The sequence below is a fragment of the Ascaphus truei genome, chromosome 3 (assembly GCF_040206685.1).
Source record: "Ascaphus truei isolate aAscTru1 chromosome 3, aAscTru1.hap1, whole genome shotgun sequence".
In the NCBI taxonomy this organism is placed as follows: domain Eukaryota; kingdom Metazoa; phylum Chordata; class Amphibia; order Anura; family Ascaphidae; genus Ascaphus; species Ascaphus truei.
The window spans coordinates 327,416,201-327,436,384 of record NC_134485.1 but is presented as its reverse complement, the minus strand read 5'-3'; the positions used below and the strand labels follow the sequence as shown (position 1 = coordinate 327,436,384).

Genomic DNA, 20,184 nt, shown 5'->3' with positions numbered 1-20,184 from the left:
AGCAGCAGTCTGTATTTTTGCACTGGATTGTGAGGACAGGTTATAGACAAACTGGAATTTACCCATTATGCATTTTTTTTGTTCATTCACATCTACATAATGAAAATTGCCATCGTTTTAGCTATGAGTCCTTAGATGTCGATGGTGCTTTTGCTTACACTATCTCTCTCTCTTTTTATTATTACTTCACTTTTTGCGTGCCCTGTAGATTGTGTGATTGAAAGTTTTGCTCTCGCAGTTATGGTCAACGAATGGCGAAGCCAGTAACCGCCATCTTGAAATATCTACATGTGATCTACTGAATTAAAAAGGGATTGTAAGCTCTTCGGATCAGGGACTCCTTTTCCTAAATGTTACTTTTATGCCTGAAGCACTTATTCCCATTGTGTGTTACTTGTATTACTTGTTATTTATATGATTGTCACGTGTATTACTGCTGTGAAGCGCTATGTACATTAATGGTGCTATATAAATAAGGACATACATACATCTGTAGATATAAGGTTGAGGTTGAAGGAGCAGATACTGACAGGGGAAGCGAGGAGATGTCGGGAAGAATTCTGTTGGACTGAACTTGCACATACATTCTCATACCCTTCAACTGTACCTGTTTAGCAGCTACTATACTGTACCTTGCTTCTCCAGTACCCAATGACAAACTGCTGTACCTAATGTGCCTATTTTAGTTGCTGCATGGTGGCAGATAACGACTTCAGTCTATCTCCTGCTGATGCTCAGAATACTCCCCATAATAAAGCAGCTTGTGGATTGTTGATAATTTCCACATATACCCAGAAATTGTAGATCTCCAAATATTTTTTTTTATCAATCATAAATACAAAAACATTGACACCTTGTTGCAAAAAGAGTGGTTGCACATGGCAAGCTGCCTGTTAAGATATTTTATTTATTTATTTATAAAATGTTTTACCAGGAAGTAATACATTAGATGTATCTGTAGGAGCTGCTAATCTGCATGAAGTGCCTCCCTGACAGAGGAACTTGAGTCTATTTTGATTTGACATATGTTGGAGGCTCTGTTTTCTACCGCACACATTATGAAGAATGTTGTTCGTGACCTCGGCTATCATGGAGATTTATGGACTAGGAAGTCTACAATCCCAGATAAAAATACTCCTGCGTCTTGTAATGAGTTCATAGACTAAGGGTTTTTTTGGTGTTGCAGGGAAGGTGCTGGCACACGCTGACATCCCCGAGGAGGGCGCGGTGCATTTTGATGAGGATGAGCTCTGGACGGAAGGGTCATACCTCGGAGTGAACCTGCGCATCATTGCAGCGCACGAGCTGGGTCACGCCCTGGGCCTCGGACACTCACGCTACAGCACCTCTTTGATGGCCCCTGTCTATACTGGCTACAAACCTAATTTCCGTCTTCACGACGACGATGTGAAAGGGATCCAGGCCTTGTATGGTAAGGATTAACCCCATTCAAGATTTTTATATGACTACTAGGGCAACAAGGCACCTATGTAAGAAAATAATTCTCAAGCAATTCCAGCAGAGCAGTAAAACAGGGGCCCATGACCTGCCAGCTGCTCTTTTTCCTGATCCATTGGTCCATTATACCAGAAGTCAGAGGGATCAGCAGTTTAGCAAGTTTAGCAATGAGTCTCAGTGGCCTTTAGACATTCTGATGCATACAAAAGTATCATAAAGCCTGTTTGGGCTTAATTCCACGTGATGCCAAGGTTGTTGATAATAATAAGAATATTTATATCAGATTACCTTGTTGCATCAGATTTTTCTGGCTACTGCCACTGTGCTGAAATCTGGGGAATGTTACTGTTGTTATCATACTTTACTATGATATTGTATTGCTACAATATGTAGAAAGTTATTTCTCAAAGTCTCTGCCTGCAGACCTGGAGCAAAACTGATGCACAAACTGCAACACACTGTCCTACTCATTTTAAATGGATATTGTTGGAAAAAAATAATAATAATAATAATAAAAATATATAGATATATATGTGATGTAGAGGTATCTGTACCGTGTTAGCCGAGCTTAATAATAAAAAATGAATAGACGATACTGTTCTGTGGCTAACGAACACACACACATACACACTCTTACATCACTTACATTCAGGGACCATTTAACACCTCAAGTCATAAAACGCATACTGCACAGGGGGGAGGGATAAGCTTCAATCACAGATCACATTCCAGGATGCACTGTTTGTAAGTTAAAACCCCTTTTTTGGCTTCAGTCATTGTAACATCGCCGGAAGAAGAGATCAGTGTATCTCGAAAGCTCGCACAAATAAAAGCATTTTGTTAGCCACAGAACGGTATCGTCTATTCTTTTTTATTTTATTTATTTATTTATATATATATATATATATATATATATATATATATATAGTGCAGAATAAATGAGTTCTTTAGTATATATATATTATATGTTAAGTTATGGTGGGTAAAAAAAGTGGGGGAAAAACCTCCACTGTAAAGCATATACTGTAGCAAATGGAAATATTACTGTGTGCTCATTTGCATGTCTTAGACAGGTCTGCTCACCATTATCGCCCAGCATACAGTGCTTCCACTGCAACCAGGGATTCTGGGAAATCACATGCAAATGAGCACACAGTGCCATATATTAGTACAACTTTTTTTGCCCGTTTTGCAGCCAGTAGATTTATTTTCTATTATTCAACTTTATTCCAGTATTAACTCATTCGCTGCTGCACATTGCAATGTGCTGCAGGGCTCTGTTGAAGCAGTACACATTGCATTACCAGATCATTATGTCACTATGTCATTCTGCATTGTAATACATGAGATTATATTTTACAGGTAAAAACATACAAACAGAGGAGGAAGAGAAGATTGTAACAACACATGTGCCAACCAGCTCCCCGGAACCAACCCCCAACAGCCCAATCCCTAATCCGTGTAATGACAGCCTGGATGCCATCATACTAGGTATGGGTACAGGCAGACAGAGGCAGACAGGAGCAGAGGGGCATTCTGATCACAGAGCGAGAACAGGGGGCACAGTTCAAAACTTGGTAGTATTAAAGGATAGTTTTGTCATTTAGTAACTGTGATAAATGGGGTTGTTCCTTTCAAGTGTAACGGTATTTGTGGCCCGGCCTGACCCACCCAATCTCACATTGGCCCCTGTGGTCTAACCGGACCCCATTACAGTGTGAATATGCCTGATGGTGCACCTGCTGGCTACAGGACTCCTGAGTCTCCCGCATGATGGTGTGTGGGGAGGACCCGTCAGACAGGCAGCTGAGGTAGTGTGCTGAGTCTCACCTAGTTCCAGTGCAGCGCCTCCACCTCACCAGGGTCCCTGCGTCCGCAAGGGGATGATCCTGGCGAGGAACTCCTCCGTGGTGCTCCTCTCTGTACACTCATTCCAGATAGATACACGAGAGGGTTTCTGGCTGAACTCATCTTTATTGACACGGCAGGGCAGCTGCCCTCCACAAGGAGTATCTTCAGCCGCTCATCTCGCCAGTGCTCCCTTTAGTTAGGTATGTCACCTAGATCAGGGATTCACTTATTCCCGCAGGAATCACTGTCCTGTGCCAGGTCCCTGGACACAGCCTCCCATGGAGTTACTATAACATAACTGACACTCTGATAGAACTTGAACTCCTTCCTCAGCTCTGACAAGAGCTGGAACTCCTTTCTCAGCAGAACAACTAACAACCCTTTAGAACACAGTGCTGTGCCTTATGTAAGCTTCTGAGGCTGACACATCTCTGACATCACTAACCATGGAGTCAGAGCATGTGACCAGTCCCAGCCATACACAGAGCACCCCACCAGGGTGTGAGGGAAAACCTCCATGATTACTGCTGGCATGCCCACACTTACCAGGCCTTACTGCCAGCAGGAGAGATGACTGTAGGCATTTTACATGACCGCTACATTCTCCCCCTGGTGAATCCCATCGTCCTCGCTGGGACCTAAATTTAGATACCTCTTGCCAGGAAGCACTGCAACAGAAACATAATTAGGTTAACATCCATACAAATTTTCAGCATATTGTAAACATGACTTCAGTACATTTCGCCAAGCCCGCCCCGACCAGCAGCCACGAACCCGCGTAATGTCTCAGTACCCCCTTAATAATAGTGATCTGGGTCAGGCTTCCTCACTTCCCGGTTACCCATATCCAGGACCGTGACATAGTAATGCCTAGGCGATCCTCTCTCTGGCATATAGGTCACTCGCATCAGGGTGTCTATCCTTTCTTCCGCCTTCTTACCTACAATGGCGCTCCCCCTATTGCCTAAATACAGCTCTATAGTTTCTTGGAGCCACGTTTCCCTATTGTCCTCAATTTCATCCATCAGGGGCTCCGGAACATAGGGATACTCCAACCCATGGGATTTTTTATATTTGACTATTATAGCCCTCTCCGCCCTACTGACACTGGTCAGATCAGCATTACCTGCCCTCCCAGGTAACACCCATGATAGGGGCTCATCAGGATCGACTGGATCTGACAGTGTGTCGGGACCCATGGGCGCTATGTCTCTACGCTCCAGCTGAAACCACCTCTTCTGTAGTTCCCTGTCCCTCTGCTCGGGTGTAAACTCTCCCTCTTTCCACCAGAAATCTACCACGTCCTCCCGCCGGATGAGGAACCGAGTACGGTCCATCCACGCGGAGTACCCCTCAAATAGTGGAGCCCACCACCGGGTCTCCTTAAAGGGATTAGGCCCTGGTTCCCGGTCGTCGTCAAATGAAAATACCCCTGACGACCTTGTGGATCGCGAGTTGAACCACCTCGAGGACCCCGGAGCCTTTACTGCCGGTTGGGGTGCTGTATCCGCCACACTCAATTCTCCCCCTCCCCGTGAATCACCTTCCGTAGCTCCACTGAGCTGCCTCTCCCCAGTCCGTTTTTCCTCCCCCCCCAAAGGTATGTCCACAAGTTCCAAGCTGGGCGGTGAACCCGGTGACCGTGGGATAGGGGTAGGGGCATTAGCTAGGGCATGGGGTTGGGTATAGGGGCATGGGACGGGACCCCACGGGGTTACGACCCGCTCCTGGCTGTCCGTAGACTGGTCCAAGGATGATGTCTCACCCTCCTCAGTCCTGAGATCATCTCTCCGATTTCTGGGCAATACGAGCGGTCGGGGACCTTCCCCCAATCGCCGAAGCGTCGCTGCTTCCCCTTCCTGGGTTCCGCCGTCGCCACCGGAAGTGATGCCGTCCCTCCACGTGCGCGTTGGGCCTGGCGCGGCCCTTCCAGCGCTTCGCCGTCTGTTGTGACCAGGTAAGAGATAGGGCTTTTTGGCTTACCCGTCCGCAGGGGTGTAGGCGTCTCTCTCCCATCTCCGCCAGGTCCTGGGATGGCGGGACTCCGTCGGTCGGATCGCCGATCTGCGGGGGACGTCCGGTCACTCACCCCACGGGGCGTCGTTCTTCCCGTCTGTCTTTTCCGCTCCGTTTTTGCTACCGCCAGCTCACGGAGATCCTCATCAGAGTAGTCCCCTCGCCCCGACCTAGGGGTCTCGGGGCGGGGTGAAAGTCTCTTTGCCCCTGTCGCGGGGTTTAATCCAGCCGCCTCAATGGCCAGTGACCCAGCCGACTTGACCGGCTCCAGTCCCCTGTCTCCGGGACTCGCGCGGTTGATCCACAGCGCGCCCGGGGACTCAGCAGAGCGCCGTGTCACATCCACCGGGGGGTCAGCAGGCTGTATTGGGACGAACGTGGGCATAGGCCACAGATACAAAGTCCCGCAATGAGGGCAACGTGCCACCGTATTCACAGTACCTCCGGGCAGCCCGCATTGTAGGCAGAGCCCGACCACCGTCTCTGTATTGGCCACCCTCACCACCAGCACCCCGCCGGGCACTGAGTAGGGCTGGGTGGAGACCATAGTGCCCACAGTGGAGGAGCAGGCCATTCTTTGTACAGGAGTCACTTCCTGTACAGGTCTCTCCTTCTCTGTGGTTCCTCGCAACTGACTGGTGGAAGTTGCTGGATCCGCCACTCCCTGCTTCGGCTCCTCCCTTCTCTGACAGAGTTGGAACCCGCCCCCAGGGGTTGCAATAATGGGCGGGTCCCACAGGGGAATATCATGCCCCTTAATTAAGGCCGCACCTCTCTCAGTCCTGGTGGGCGCGGTCTGCGTTTTCGCGCCAATTTCCTCCCCAGAGCTGGAGTCCTTTCCCGCGGCTAGTTCCCGCCTTCTCCTTGCAGCAGCTTTTTGCACAAGGTACCTTTGCTTGCAAATCACCTCCACGGCCGGAACTACTTTTTGTAGTGGCGCCGTCTGGATATCAGTCCCTGGGCCCAGTGGGTGCATTCCCACAGGCCATAATTGAAAGTCACTCCCCCTGGTAGAAATCAAGGGAGGGTCCCATAGACTCAGCGGTTGACTCAGCACAGGGGCTGAATTAGTCACTGTCCATCCCGGCGCAGCCATAGCTTTCGCGCCATGCCCCCCTTCAGGGCGGGGCTCTGCTGTTCGCGCCATTCCCGGCCAGCTTTTTGCAAGTCCTGCACCAGCCACATTTTCTGTAACTGTCCCATGCGGTTTCCCTAGCAAGCGGGAACCGCCATTTTGGTTGGTTTTGGCGCCCAAAAAGTCCATTCGTTCGCTCTCCTCACGGGGTTCTCCCCCAATTATAACAATTTCTTCACACTCTTCAAGGGTGGCCCCTCGCTGTCCCAGGCAGGATAAAAACGGGGCAGCCACGGCCTTTGCTCCGCTCCAGAGCAAACTCGTTAAGGACAATTCAGCGACAGTCTGCTCTTCAGTGGGTTGCACGCCACGGGTGCCCTCCCCATCAGCCTCTGTCCGCCATTTTACGTTCTCCGCGCCACACGGATCCTCCACTCTCTCATAACAGTTGTCGTACATGAGGCTCCACTCTGCGGGGCAGCCACCACACCGGTACAATAAAGATTAGCTCAGATGCACCACCACATGTGTACCTTTTCTAGGTGTGACTCAGTGATGCACTACCTCAGGCTAGGCTCACTCTCTCAGTGTCTGCTGTGACTCCTTCCTCCCAGTCTGTGCTCCCTACGGTGAGTGTCTGGAATGGCTAGGTACTCTGGCTGGCTCTGCCATGCAGTACTTGGGGCGTCTACCTGTCTTGGTCAGCCTAGCGCAGACCCTCTCCAGGACTCCTGACCAAGTTAACAGGCTGTCCCTTCTGGCATCCTACCAACTAGCACTGCCTCAAGGTGACTCGGTCAGCTATAGCCCGCTCCAGACCCCTCACTCCCTTCAGGCCCCTAGGTTGTCCCTGCGAACTGACAATATCCCGTCAGCCCCCTGACCACCCCTAGGTCCGTCCCTATGCAGCACAAAGTGGCAGCAGACACTCTCCCTGTTTCCCAGTGACCTAGCTAAAAGCCTGTCCTGTTGACGGATCTGATCTCAGCAGCTCGCCTCCAAATGTAACGGTATTTGTGGCCCAGCCTGACCCACCCAATCTCACATTGGCCCCTGTGGTCTAACCGGACCCCATTACAGTGTGAATATGCCTGATGGTGCACCTGCTGGCTACAGGACTCCTGAGTCTCCCGCATGATGGTGTGTGGGGAGGACCCGTCAGACAGGCAGCTGAGGTAGTGTGCTGAGTCTCACCTAGTTCCAGTGCAGCGCCTCCACTTACCAGGGTCCCTGCGTCCGCAAGGGGATGATCCTGGCGAGGAACTCCTCCGTGGTGCTCCTCTCTGTACACTCATTCCAGATAGATACACGAGAGGGTTTCTGGCTGAACTCATCTTTATTGACACGGTGGGCATAGCTGCCCTCCACAAGGAGTATCTTCAGCCGCTCATCTCGCCAGTGCTCCCTTTAGTTAGGTATGTCACCTAGATCAGGGATTCACTTATTCCCGCAGGAATCACTGTCCTGTGCCAGGTCCCTGGACACAGCCTCCCATGGAGTTACTATAACATAACTGACACTCTGATAGAACTTGAACTCCTTCCTCAGCTCTGACAAGAGCTGGAACTCCTTTCTCAGCAGAACAACTAACAACCCTTTAGAACACAGTGCTGTGCCTTATGTAAGCTTCTGAGGCTGACACATCTCTGACATCACTAACCATGGAGTCAGAGCATGTGACCAGTCCCAGCCATACACAGAGCACCCCACCAGGGTGTGAGGGAAAACCTCCATGATTACTGCTGGCATGCCCACACTTACCAGGCCTTACTGCCAGCAGGAGAGATGACTGTAGGCATTTTACATGACCGCTACACAAGTTTGACACGTTAAGCTATTTTCTTCAAATGTGTAACCCCTTATATTCCAGAAAGGCCAAAAAAAAAAGTGATGCTAGAATCCTTGGCAGTTAGGGGGAAGTAAATATTTTGTAAGCACAAACTTGCTTGATGCAATGTGTTACTGCTCTCTCTGGCAGGAATGGGGCTAAGACATTTTCTGCCATCCCTGATACTCTTCTATTCCACTGGGCAAATTCTCTAACACACTGATGAACACACAGTATCAACACATTAATACACAGGCACCGGCAAACAAACACAAACACACTAGCATGAGTCTAAACACAGACACGCTCATAGGTCCAACGATATACTGTTCACAGAAAATGTATATGCACACTCACACGTACAAAGATACAGAGATCCCCACATGCTTATAAAGTGTTGTCAACCATGAGGTCTCCAGAGCTCCGAGTATTGTGGTCTAAGGCTACGCTTATAGTGCCGGCGACACAACGGTCAGGCTGGGGTCGCTGGAAAAATCTAATTGAGATGACTTCCAGCGATCACGACCAAGCCGTCCCGCCGTCCTTACTATAAGCGCATGCGACGGCGGCAATGCATTTGTTTTGACGCGACGTCGCTGTCGCCGTCACTATAAGCGCAGCCTAAGAGACGGTCAGATAATATTTAAAAAAATATGGAGGATTGTTGCTTTAAGCCATACAGTACTAAAAAAGTTACTCTTTCCATAGCCCATCCTTTAGTCCCAAGTAATGCCAGACAGTCTGCTGACTAGACATGTGCAAACGTGTTTTTTTTTCTTTTCTTCAGATCACTGATATATATATATATATTTTTTTTTAACTGTTCAGGAATGTAGCATTTTTGTGAAGTGTCCTGGATCATGGGATTAATGCACAATTGTATCTTTTTTTTTTTTAAATTAAAAAATTTGGTGAAAAGTGCAAATTTCACCAATAAGGTCACATGACAAATGTAACCTGCACAATGGTCGTGTGAATCCTGCGAAAATAGAATTTTGACCGTTGGGTGACAAATGTCACTGCATTTGCAAACAGTCGGCACATTTCTACTTCTGACATAAGCATGATATCCTAAACCCATTCATTACCTTAGGGGCCTCCAGTGTATGGCTTGGGGATGTGGGCAGCACTTTCAATATGGCCAAAATATGCTTCTTCCAATTGCCCAGTCTTAATATTTTATATAAAACACCAAATATTCCTCATGTGGATCCTAAAGGTTTCTTGCTGAAATGTCTGAAGGAAACTCCTGCTTTAAATCACTAGAAGTACCAAACTGCTTTCACACACAGGGAAAAGGGACCTATTGCTGATGTCCACTACAAAACAGCACTTGGTTTGAGCTGAAAGTGTGGCAATAACCCTGTAACCTTCACTTTATAACCTTGTTATAGAGAGTTTACAAGGCCTTCATGTCCCTTCCACCTCACTCATCCCATTATCCATCTCCAGTCCACACCAGATCTCGGATCAACTATAATTAACATTATTAGGAAGCAAACTGCCCACAAACTTGTGACAGTCATGCTAAATTTAGCTGGCAACCATAAAACCTAAAAGTATTGTAGGCAAATGGTCCTTGTAGGCATGCGGACAGTGATCTCTGCTCGTTGTCATGCTTACTATTTCTCTCTTCTCACGTGCAGGACCTTATGGAAAAACCTTTGCTTTTAAAGGGGATTATATGTGGACCGTCACTGACTTTGGGATTAGCCCTCTCACGAGGATCCAGGCCCTGTGGAAAGGTTTGCCGGGGAACTTGGATGCTGCGGTCCATTCCCAGCGCACAAAAAGGACTTATTTCTTCAAAGGTGAGGGATGCAGCTCCAAAAAATAGCAGTCCTTGCTCCCCTGTTTCACCACTTTGCTGTCAGCAAAATCGACGAATCGTTGCAGTGCGATGAACTTCAAGCCGCGGTGTAGAGAGGGGCGAAACGGTCAGAATCCGTTTTGGCGGCATTTCCCGGACATTCCATTCAAAATCCGCTCCGTGGTGTAGAATCCGTCGGCGGATTGTTCCAGTTTCAATCCGTGCAGATCAGAAACCGCCATTGCATTCGATCCGCGGGTGGATTTTACCAATTCAATCGGCAGATTCAGCAATACGCACGCGGATTGTCGGTGATTTAAAAAAAAAAAAAACAGAAAAAGACGAATCGCCCTTTTTGAGATTGATTTACGGAAATCCGCGGACAAAAGGGACCGGCCGATCCGTGGCGCATCCAAATCTGCCCCCAAAAATGTGCCCATCTCTATTGCTGCGGCAGCAAATAAGTTAATACAGTACCTCTTTGATTGCATTTTCTAAAAAATAAATAAGTTGGTTGTTAACCAGAAGGAAGCACTAATGACCCCTCTGTGTATAGTATATATTCACAGTCTGTCTCTATGTCAAATGTAGCTATGGGGGAAATTAGGCACTCCCGTAGTGATGGGATAATGGGGTCTTTCACCTCTCTGTCTCCTCTCATGCTCTTCTCTTTCTTCTCAGGGGAAAAGGTCTGGCGGTACAGAGATTTTAAACTTGAGTACGGCTACCCTAAACTGTTAACCAGAGTGCTACAAAATATCGATGCTGCCTTGTACTGGGAGGGCAATCAGAAGATCTTCTTGTTTAAGGTAAGAAGGGAAGCGGTGTTATTTAAACAGGTTACAAATGGGCTGTAACAGATGTAACATAAAAGTGTGTTGCAGATCACCTTTTTATATAAGACCTTAAATTTATCTTGCATGTTTCCACGGCACCAAGGTTAAAGCACAAGTCTTTTCAGCGTAAGAGAATGTGGTGAAGCATTCAGCGTAATATAATTTGAACCGTACACGAGGTAGAATGTTACACAGACACAGAACAGAGGGACACAGTCACAGAAAGGAACTTAAGACTCTTTGTTTATTTAATTCATAGAGCATGGTGACATGGGGACACAGAGGCAGAATAACATTTTAATCCACCATGTACCATCCACTGGGGGTTATGCACTAAGCAGTGATAAGTGCTTTTAAGTGAGATAAAAAGCCAATATAGCGTGATATTGCCTGCTGTGAGATTCACAAAGCAGTGATAAGTCTTTTAAGTGAGATAAATGCCTTTATAGCGGGATACTGTCTGCTATGAGATTCACAAAGCAGCGATAAGTGCTTTTAAGTGGGATAAAAAGCCATTATAGTACTATACTGCACTGTTATCACTGCTTTGTGAATCTCACAACACGCTATAAAGGCATGTATCTCACTTAAAAGCACTTATCACTGCTAAGTGCATAACCCCCACTGCATGGTGACTAAGATACAGTATGGGACCTGTGGCCATGTAAGTTTATTTATCCCACTACTGGGTACCATAGTATCACAGACAGAAGTGTTCCTCGTGTCTCTCTTTATCACATCATAACAATGGACAACTCTAGGTAGCCCAGGTTTTGAAACTGGTGATGGGAGATTCTGATCTTTCCGCAAGCAGGGACTTAAAGAAGCAATCCATGCAATATCCTACATGTGTGTGTTTTTTTATTTAAATAAATCAGTTCTGTAGTATTGGATGTCACGGGAGATCAGGTTCTACAACACTTTTTAATAACTGGGATCATTTGATTGAGCAAAACAAGATGGTAAAATAAATGGTAATTTATTTCTTATAAAAGACAGGCACACAAAGTTACACAATTCAAGATTAACACACTTACTAACGAAGTAAGTAAGCTAACGAATAAATCCGTTTCCGTAACGAAATTCCTTCAGATCACCTTTTTAGAGCACTTTCCAATGACCAGTAGTTACTCACAAAATGTCCAAAAAGTCCTGGACATCTGTTACTTCGCCGCTGTTGGTGTGGCGCTTGGAATCTCCTTGGAATCTGCGCTCCCCATTGGCTGAAGTCCCTCTTAAGCGTTCAGATCCTCATACAGTAACCTGGACAGCTTATCAGAGCGTGGGAATTCTCCTGCCAGCCAATCACCCATTTGCCAGTATTGTAAAGCAGGGCGGGCACCTTTTCTCAGGTAGCAAGGGGGCATGGGTTAACTTGGCCCCTCTGCCTCTTTGCATACTGAGCCCACCCTCTGCTCCGGCTCCACAGTCTGGATTTTGGCAAATGGTGTTTGCTTGCCTTGTTTCAGGCCAGGATGCGGGTACTCAAGTATAACTGCAGTGCCCCCCCTGTTCTAACACCTTGGCATCCCTGAACCTTTCAAGTAAGGACTCCGGACAGACAGAGGCACCAAGCTTGGTCGCCCACTGGGTTTTCCGGAATCCCTGACTTAGAAAGCCCTCAGTTCATATACAGGTTATCAATACATATACACATTAAACTATACCCATTTAGTAAAACATAGTGTCCTGTTTTCTGTGTGCTGAAAGTTATGGGTTCCTATTCTGGTGTCAGGAATGGAGTGAGTGTATATGCCCTACAATCACGAGCCTCATTTCTGGTACACATGAGAAAATAACTTTAAAACTTTTAGACACTTTAAAAACCTGCTTAGCCTTATAACCTAGCTGGAGCAGCCCCTGAACCCCCAAACTAGGCTCAGTATACCTGGGCATGTATGCAGGTACCTCTGCTATACTGGGGAGCCCCTGCTATATACCTGTATCTTTTAACCCCTTCATACCCATTTACCTTGTCTGGAAGATGCTGCAGCAGGGACTCGGCGGTGAGTCATAAGAACGTTTCCAGGGTCAGAGGTTGGCGGAGTAATGTGCTTGGCTGTATCCGAAGATATCACTCAATCTTCGTATACAACTGTTGTGGTATTCCATAACCCCGCTACATAGACACGTTCTGTAAAGACTTCCTCTACCAAACCCACCCTGAAACTTACAGCCTAGAAATCTCCCAATCGCAGCATCCCAGTAAAGGCAAAAATCACATAATTCTTTAATGTCGCAAAATTAGTATACAGTTGCAGTAACACAGTTTCGACATCTGGGTCATAGAGCTGACACTTTAAGACGCTAACACACGAGTCAGGGTTAATCAAGTGGGCTTGACCTTTATTATAAGCCTGGTTAACCCCTTCACTGTCACATTGGATACTTACTACATTTTATTTTTTTATTCAACTCAATGCTATTTTTAATGAGTTTTAAGACACTCAACAGCCTTTGATTTCTATATCAGGCTTTAGCCCACCTCCTCAGCAGTGCAAGATCTTTGTAACACTTTCCTGTTTGTGCTAATTCGTTGCCAATATTCCCAGCAGTTTGACCTGCAAACTGTAACAATAGATAATGCTGGATCTTTCCTGCTTGATTACGGGAGACCTAATCGATCGGCAGTTTAGGTAATTCGTTTTCGATAAAGGTAATCAAAGGCTTCATATATTAAACAAAAATGATTATTTTTTGTTTAAGTGCAACTTGGATTGTTTCTTTAGATCACTCATACCCGTGTAAAAATATGCACTTGTTGACACTGTATGGAGCATCTGGAGACCGTTTCTAATCCTAGTAGTTACACACAGTAGGAAAGGACCTTATTGATCTCTGTCTGTACCATCTACAGCAGGGTGATAGATCTACAGATGTGTGCTTGAGGAGGATGCGGCTGAGAGTTAGAGCTAAGCTGTCCCTCCCACCACAGCAGGGGTGTAACAAGCACTCGGAATACGTCTCTTTAATAGTCTGCAAACTATTCATACCATCTGCACATGAAGCACTTTTTTTTAGTGCCCATTGCCTTACTTTTTCTATTGTGATCACAAACTTCGGTGGGAAATCCTCCCCTATCTTTCTGTGTTGGAGGAATATTTGTCTTTTTGAGAGGACCCTTCAAAACGGCCCCCATTTTGATTTTCTAAAGACTTGTTTGAAACTCTTCTGTCAGTCGAAATGGGCGAAACGGTCAAAATACGTTTCCCGGAAATTTCCCGAGCTTTCCATTAAAAATCCGTTCCGCGGTGTAAAATCCATCAACGGATTATTCCATTTTCAATCCGTGCGGATTAATTCAAAACCGCCGTTGTGTACGATCCGCACGGATTTTTAAGACTCCAATCTGCGGATTCCGCTATCCATTGGCGGGTTTAATCAAATCCTGAATACGCGGATTGGATTATCAGCGATTTAATAATCCGGAAAGACGAATCGCCCTTTTTGAGGCCGATTCGTGGGAAACCCGCGGATCAAAGGAACCGCCTGATCGGAGGCGGATCAAAGGAACCGCCTGATCGGAGGCGGATCCAAATCCGCAAAAAATGTGCCCGTCTCTACCTGTCAGGAACGTGCATCTCTGGAATAGCTGCTGCATCCTTTCTGCACGTAACGGCATTTACTGTATTACTGTGTGCCCAATAAAGTGAAACAAGGCAACAACTTACTTTCAGACGTCGGCTTTTTCCTACTTTAAACATGTTTGGAACTATAAATTGTAATGTTGTCAACTTTACTTTGTGCCCAGGACATACTTGGGGCCCAGAGGTAACTCTCACCGGCACCGAGCCACACAACGGTGCTAAGCGTTAGCATGCCTTCATTGTTTGTCATATGAATGGGAATAAAGGCGTGCTAAGGCTTACGTTAGCACCGTAATGTGGATCTGGGCCAATGTATTTTTATTCCTGGTAAAATATTTCATTCATAAATGACTACAGAATAGCAGGTTCAAGTGAAGTTACAGCTTAACACTGTAAGAGGGGTTAAGGCTGCACTCCACAAAAAAGAGAAGATGCTGCTGGTTCAAGGAAGTACCTGCCATAAACTCCAAAGTACACTGAGGAAAAGAAGGGATCCAGCGCTCCACGGATTTCTGAATAAGAAAGATTTATTGTGCCACACAACGTTTCGACCTTATGGTCTTTATCAAGTGACTAGGCACTTGATAAAGACCATAAGGTCGAAACGTTGTGTGGCACAATAAATCTTTCTTATTCAGAAATCCGTGGAGCGCTGGATCCCTTCTTTTCCTCAAGTTACATCTTAAAGCAGGAAAAACCTGAAAAATCCTATACATTTTTAAAAACGAAATCAGTTCTGTATTATTATATACTATCTGCATTTCTTTTGTAACTCCTAAAGCCATTTCGAATCGTTTTTTTTAATGTATTGATAAACCTGTGGTTGCTACAGCAACCATTTAGAAAGTCATATCCACTTCTTCTTTAGAAACAGGTTCTGACAGACCCCTTTCTGAGTTCTGCCCTTTGGCAGCAAAGTATCCCAAACAGATCTGTTGCTGTGTTCCAAACAGCAGACTGTTTATTACTCTGAATGCTGAAACAATAATGTGTTGCACCTAGTAATGTATCAGCTGTAGCATGTTACAGGCTGCAGCACAAAGTAAGGTGGCCATTTCATTAGGCACACAATCAGGATTTTTACAGATTTATAACAGGAGCACCAAATAATTGCCAGCTTAGGTAAGAATGTAGAATCATTTTTTGTCGCCTGCTTTACATATACAAATAAGGGGGGGAGTAGTACTGCTGCGTTAAACGCAGCAATCCACGTCGCCCTTTAAAACGAGCATTTTTCCGATGACTCACTCTCTCCCTAGGGTGAAGGTTATTGGCAGTGGGACGAGTATGGCTGGAGCAACCTCTCACCCAACCCCAAGAAAATCTCCAGCCTGTTTACCGGGATCCCCCCTCACCTGGACGCGGCTCTGACCTGGAAGAACGGCAAGGTTTATTTCTTCAAGGGAGACAAGTACTGGCGCGTGAACAAGCAGCTGCGAGTGGAGCGGGGGTATCCCCTGAGCAAGGCAGAGCGCTGGATGCAGTGCCGTCACTTTGATTAAGGGGAGACTACAAAGGGACCTCGCCTAGCTTCTTCCTCGGCTACTTTGAAAGTGTCAAATGTCTAATGTGACTTCTGGCTGCAGGTGTAATAAGGCACTAAAGGAGTGGGGTGACCATACAGAAAGCATGTGTAACCCAACTACAGCAGTGCCATGAGACCTGAAGCTGGAATACAACTACATGTATGCAGAACGTTGGTCCATTAAACAGTACCAATTCTGGAATGAAATATCCACTCGCTGTGCTCATACACGTCAGCTGTATCCAGTTGGACAGTGGGATAATAATCCAGGGCAGTCTTTCTTGACCAGGTCTGCATCATTATCAGATCGCTGACCTGGAGGTAGTTGGTGAATATGCTATGTTACTTTTTAGTAGTGTCGCCAGCTGACCCCAGATTGCCAGGACAGGTAACCCAGTATAATTGAATGAACCTCTCGCATAGAAACAGGTCCAGGCATCTCCTTGCCTACCCCGGTCCTCCCCTAACACTAGATGCTCCTCTCTCCTCACTCGCACTTCTGGAGAATTTACCTGCACACATCTTTTAGGGCAAAGCTGTTTCCATGTTTTCATTTTCTCTGCACAGATTGGGTTCAATGCTGTCACTTAAAATCAATCTGACTTGTATTACCAAAAAGGGACACGTATATTGTTGATGTCTGGGGTTTGGGGGGGGCGGGGGGCTAATTATCTTAAGCAAGTGTAAATGCTTCTTTCAAATCCCTGAAAGGCTTCTTGGGTTTAGACTAGAGATAAATGAGGTTGTAATGCCCCCTGCTGGCAGGGGACACACACTGCAACTACGTAATCTTGGGAGTGTGGGGAGAGCTCTCGAAAGTTTGTCTTAGGCCTCGGGCATGGTCAGCGCCAAGCGCTGACCCGTGCTGAGGCGCGCTGCTGCTCGGCACTAAGCCCCTGCAGCCGCAATGAGAGCGGCTTTAGCAGGAGCTCGCGCACGCTTCCGCAGGCCTGCGGAAGCGTGTGTCTTAACAAATGTTACGTTTCAGAGCTCGCCGGAGCGCAGGGCCCCAGTCACTGGCCCGCCCCCAGACACGCCCATGGACGGCACTCGCTCTAAGGCCAGGGAAAGCACCGCTTCCCCTGAGCCTCAGCGCGCCTCCACACGGGCGAAGTGTCTATGGACTAAGCCTTATAAAATATCAATTGTTCGTCTAAATAAAAAAAGTATCACCTAATACTGATGTACTCATTTACTCTGCATTATCGTAACTGGACTAACACGGCTGTTTCTATTTAATTCATGAGAGAGAGAGAAGTCTCTCTGGCAGCTAATTGGAAGCTCTCAGCTGTGCTGCCGTCCTCCCCTTGCTCAGGAAGATTTATTCCACTTTGGCAAGGCAGTCATAGCATAGAGAATAGGGCCAGAGTATCAATGTTGCTCCGATTCATCTACCTCAGTGAGGGATTTGGGGAGCAACTAGGGGGGGGGGAAACACCCCTTGTGAGGGAGTGTGTGAACTTCAGTGTCTGGGGCTGTAATTTTCCTTCTCTGTCTCAGCCTGAGATAGCGTTAACCTCTAAACGTTATTAACAAGATCCTTGCTTTTGGCGCAGCTGTATGCAGGACAAATAAACGTTTGATGTGCAGCAGAGTTTGCTACATAATCCCTTTGAAGGTAAAGTTAATAAAATATACCACTTGTGAGCACTTTAACGAGTCTCATACAGGTCAAGTTATACGTTTGCTGGAATACAGCTCTCTATAATGTATTGCAGGCGCAAAGCAAAAGCAGACTATGGATCAGGTTATGGTAGTTAGGAAAACCCCAGTGATGATGTTATGGGATAAGAGTTTGTTAACTCCAATGACCCTCAGATGTGTAGAAACGGGGATTTCCAGGGCTATCGCAGTTCACAGAATAAGGGCCCTGATGTTGAATGATACGTTCTCTTTGTGTGTCTCAGCTTTGTCCTTGTGTTTATCCCTATGCATTGGCTGGCAGGAAAGGCTTCCACTTCAATTGTATTATTTGTTTTAAGCACCCCCTCTGGAGGTCTGTCCCATTTATCTTCTAGATCAGGGGTAGCTAACTCCAGTCTTCAAGGGCCACCAACAGGTCAGGTTTTCAGGATATCCCTGCTTCAGCATAGGTGGCTCAGTCGTTCACTGAGCCACTGATTGAGCAACCAGTGCTGAAGCCAGGATATCCTGAAAACCTGACCTGTTGGTGGCCCTTGAGGACTGGAGTTAGCCACCCCTGATCTAGACTACAAAAAACAAATCAATAAAAATCGATTCCAAAATCTCTGGTATTAAATAATGCTGTTTTTATCCATATCTGCCCCCAGTTTTATCTGACTGTTTTGAATATCATTATCTTGCACCTGTCGACTCTTTTGCCTGATATTTCTATTTAGAGTTCCATAAAACTCACCACCCTTCCTCATAACCTCGCCTCTCACAAACTCACATCATAACCGTAAAAAGCAGCAGTCCGTGCTGATCTCCTAAACCAGTGTTTCCCAACTCCAGTCCTCAGGGAACCCCAACAGGTCAGGTCTTAAGGATATCCCTGCTCCAGCACAGATGGCTCAGTCAAAATGACTGAGCCGCTGATTGACCCACCTGTGCTGGAGCAGGGATATCCTTAAGACCTGACCTTTTGGGGTTCCCTGAAAACTGGAGTTGGGAAACATTGTCTTAAACCAAGTACAGCTCAACCCCCTTATAACGCTGTGCTTGGAGTCCAAAGAATCACATCGCGTTATAAGCGGATCGCGTTAGGAATAATGTACAATTGTATGCATTGTACAATAAAGTATTTAAGACACCAATAATCGTGTTGTAAAATATTCATAAATACAAAAATTGGGAGCCATGCTTGCATCGCGTTATAAGCGGATTCGCGTTGTAACGGATCGCGTTATAACGGGGTTGAGCTGTACCATGCAAGCTCTGCTAGCCCTTTCCAACGTGGGGTTTTCATTTTTTTTTTTTTTTTTTTTAAATCTGATGCTCTGTTCAGGAGGTAAGAGTTTGAGATATAAAGTGCCTTATTCTACATATGCCCCTGCCGCTATTTGGGACGTTTAATGCATGAAAATACCTCAATGGGGATTTTCTGCCAAAAAACATCCGCTTTGGACAATGTGGAATTAGCCCTTGTGTCTGGGATGTTAAAATAAAGCTTTACCCATAACCCAGTGCTGTCTAAAGGTTAACTACACATGCTATAATAAAAAATAAAACATTTAGGAAAGTCATGATTTTAAATGCTGACACTAATTCATTAAATCAATAAATTAAATTCATATAGACTTCTGGGTGGAATGCTGCTTTAAATGTGTAGTGTCATTTAGGACCAATTAGAACTAAATGTAGCGGAGAGGTTTAATACATTCAAACTTGACCGACCCCTTTCAAATACTAAATCAGAGACATTGCTGGAAGTTTCATACTCTCTATGGATTAAGCACCCTCGCTCCCCTCCTCTAAAACAAACCTTAAACTCACCTCTTAAATGAAGTATTCCAATAGCCTAATGGCTGCTACTCATGGCTAGTGTCTAGACTTAGTCGCTCTTACCAACTATTGTGGCCAAGCACATGCATCTACTGCACTTATCCCCTCACCTGCTGTCTCTGTAACTCTCCCAACATACCACTTAGATGGGGCAGGGATTTCCTTTCCTTTCCTATTGTCTGACTGTGCACTTATTGCATTATAATTCCCTGTACTGTATTCTGTTTTGTAAAGCACTGAGTACACTGTGCCCGCTATATAAATAAAGATATACATAATCATTGTGCTATTCTTTAACCTTTTACCATTGTCAAAAAAATCAGGAGTGACATAAACATCATTGGTGAATTCCCTGTATCATACAAACACATTATCTGACATCTGACACAAACACTAGCTGCAAAGCAGGAAATACATTTAAACAAAGTATTTGTTTGGGGGGGCGGGGGGGTTTGGCTGGAGGGGGTTGTTGGGCAACTTTTTATTTTTTTTATGAGAAATTGGCAAATGTTTCCCTGGGTTTTTTTTGTTTACCTTCCTCTGGATCAATGTAAATAAACCTATACATATCTGATGAGTATCTCGCCCAATTAGAATTTAACAAAGGTTGAACTGTATGGGGCCCATTCACTAAACCTCGATAAAATCATTGCACTGGCGAGCGACTTTACATTGTTTTACCCCACTATGAAACGTGTGTCAAAACGGTATTCAATAAGAAAAAACACAATTT

At 45.9% G+C, this 20,184-nt stretch overlaps 1 protein-coding gene across 2 annotated transcripts in view; it reads left to right on the top strand.

The window, feature by feature from the left end:
- Positions 1–17,411, top strand: part of MMP19 (matrix metallopeptidase 19) — a 34,324-nt gene extending 16,913 nt beyond the window's left edge. For both annotated transcript variants that reach the window (XM_075591396.1, XM_075591395.1), the window contains 5 exons: positions 1,187–1,432; positions 2,821–2,949; positions 9,875–10,039; positions 10,720–10,847; positions 15,721–17,411. In XM_075591396.1, the coding sequence (XP_075447511.1) occupies positions 1,187–1,432; positions 2,821–2,949; positions 9,875–10,039; positions 10,720–10,847; positions 15,721–15,963 (911 nt within the window). In that variant the 3' untranslated portion in view covers positions 15,964–17,411. The remainder of the gene's footprint in view (positions 1–1,186; positions 1,433–2,820; positions 2,950–9,874; positions 10,040–10,719; positions 10,848–15,720) is intronic.
- The last annotated feature ends 2,773 nt before the right edge of the window (positions 17,412–20,184 follow it).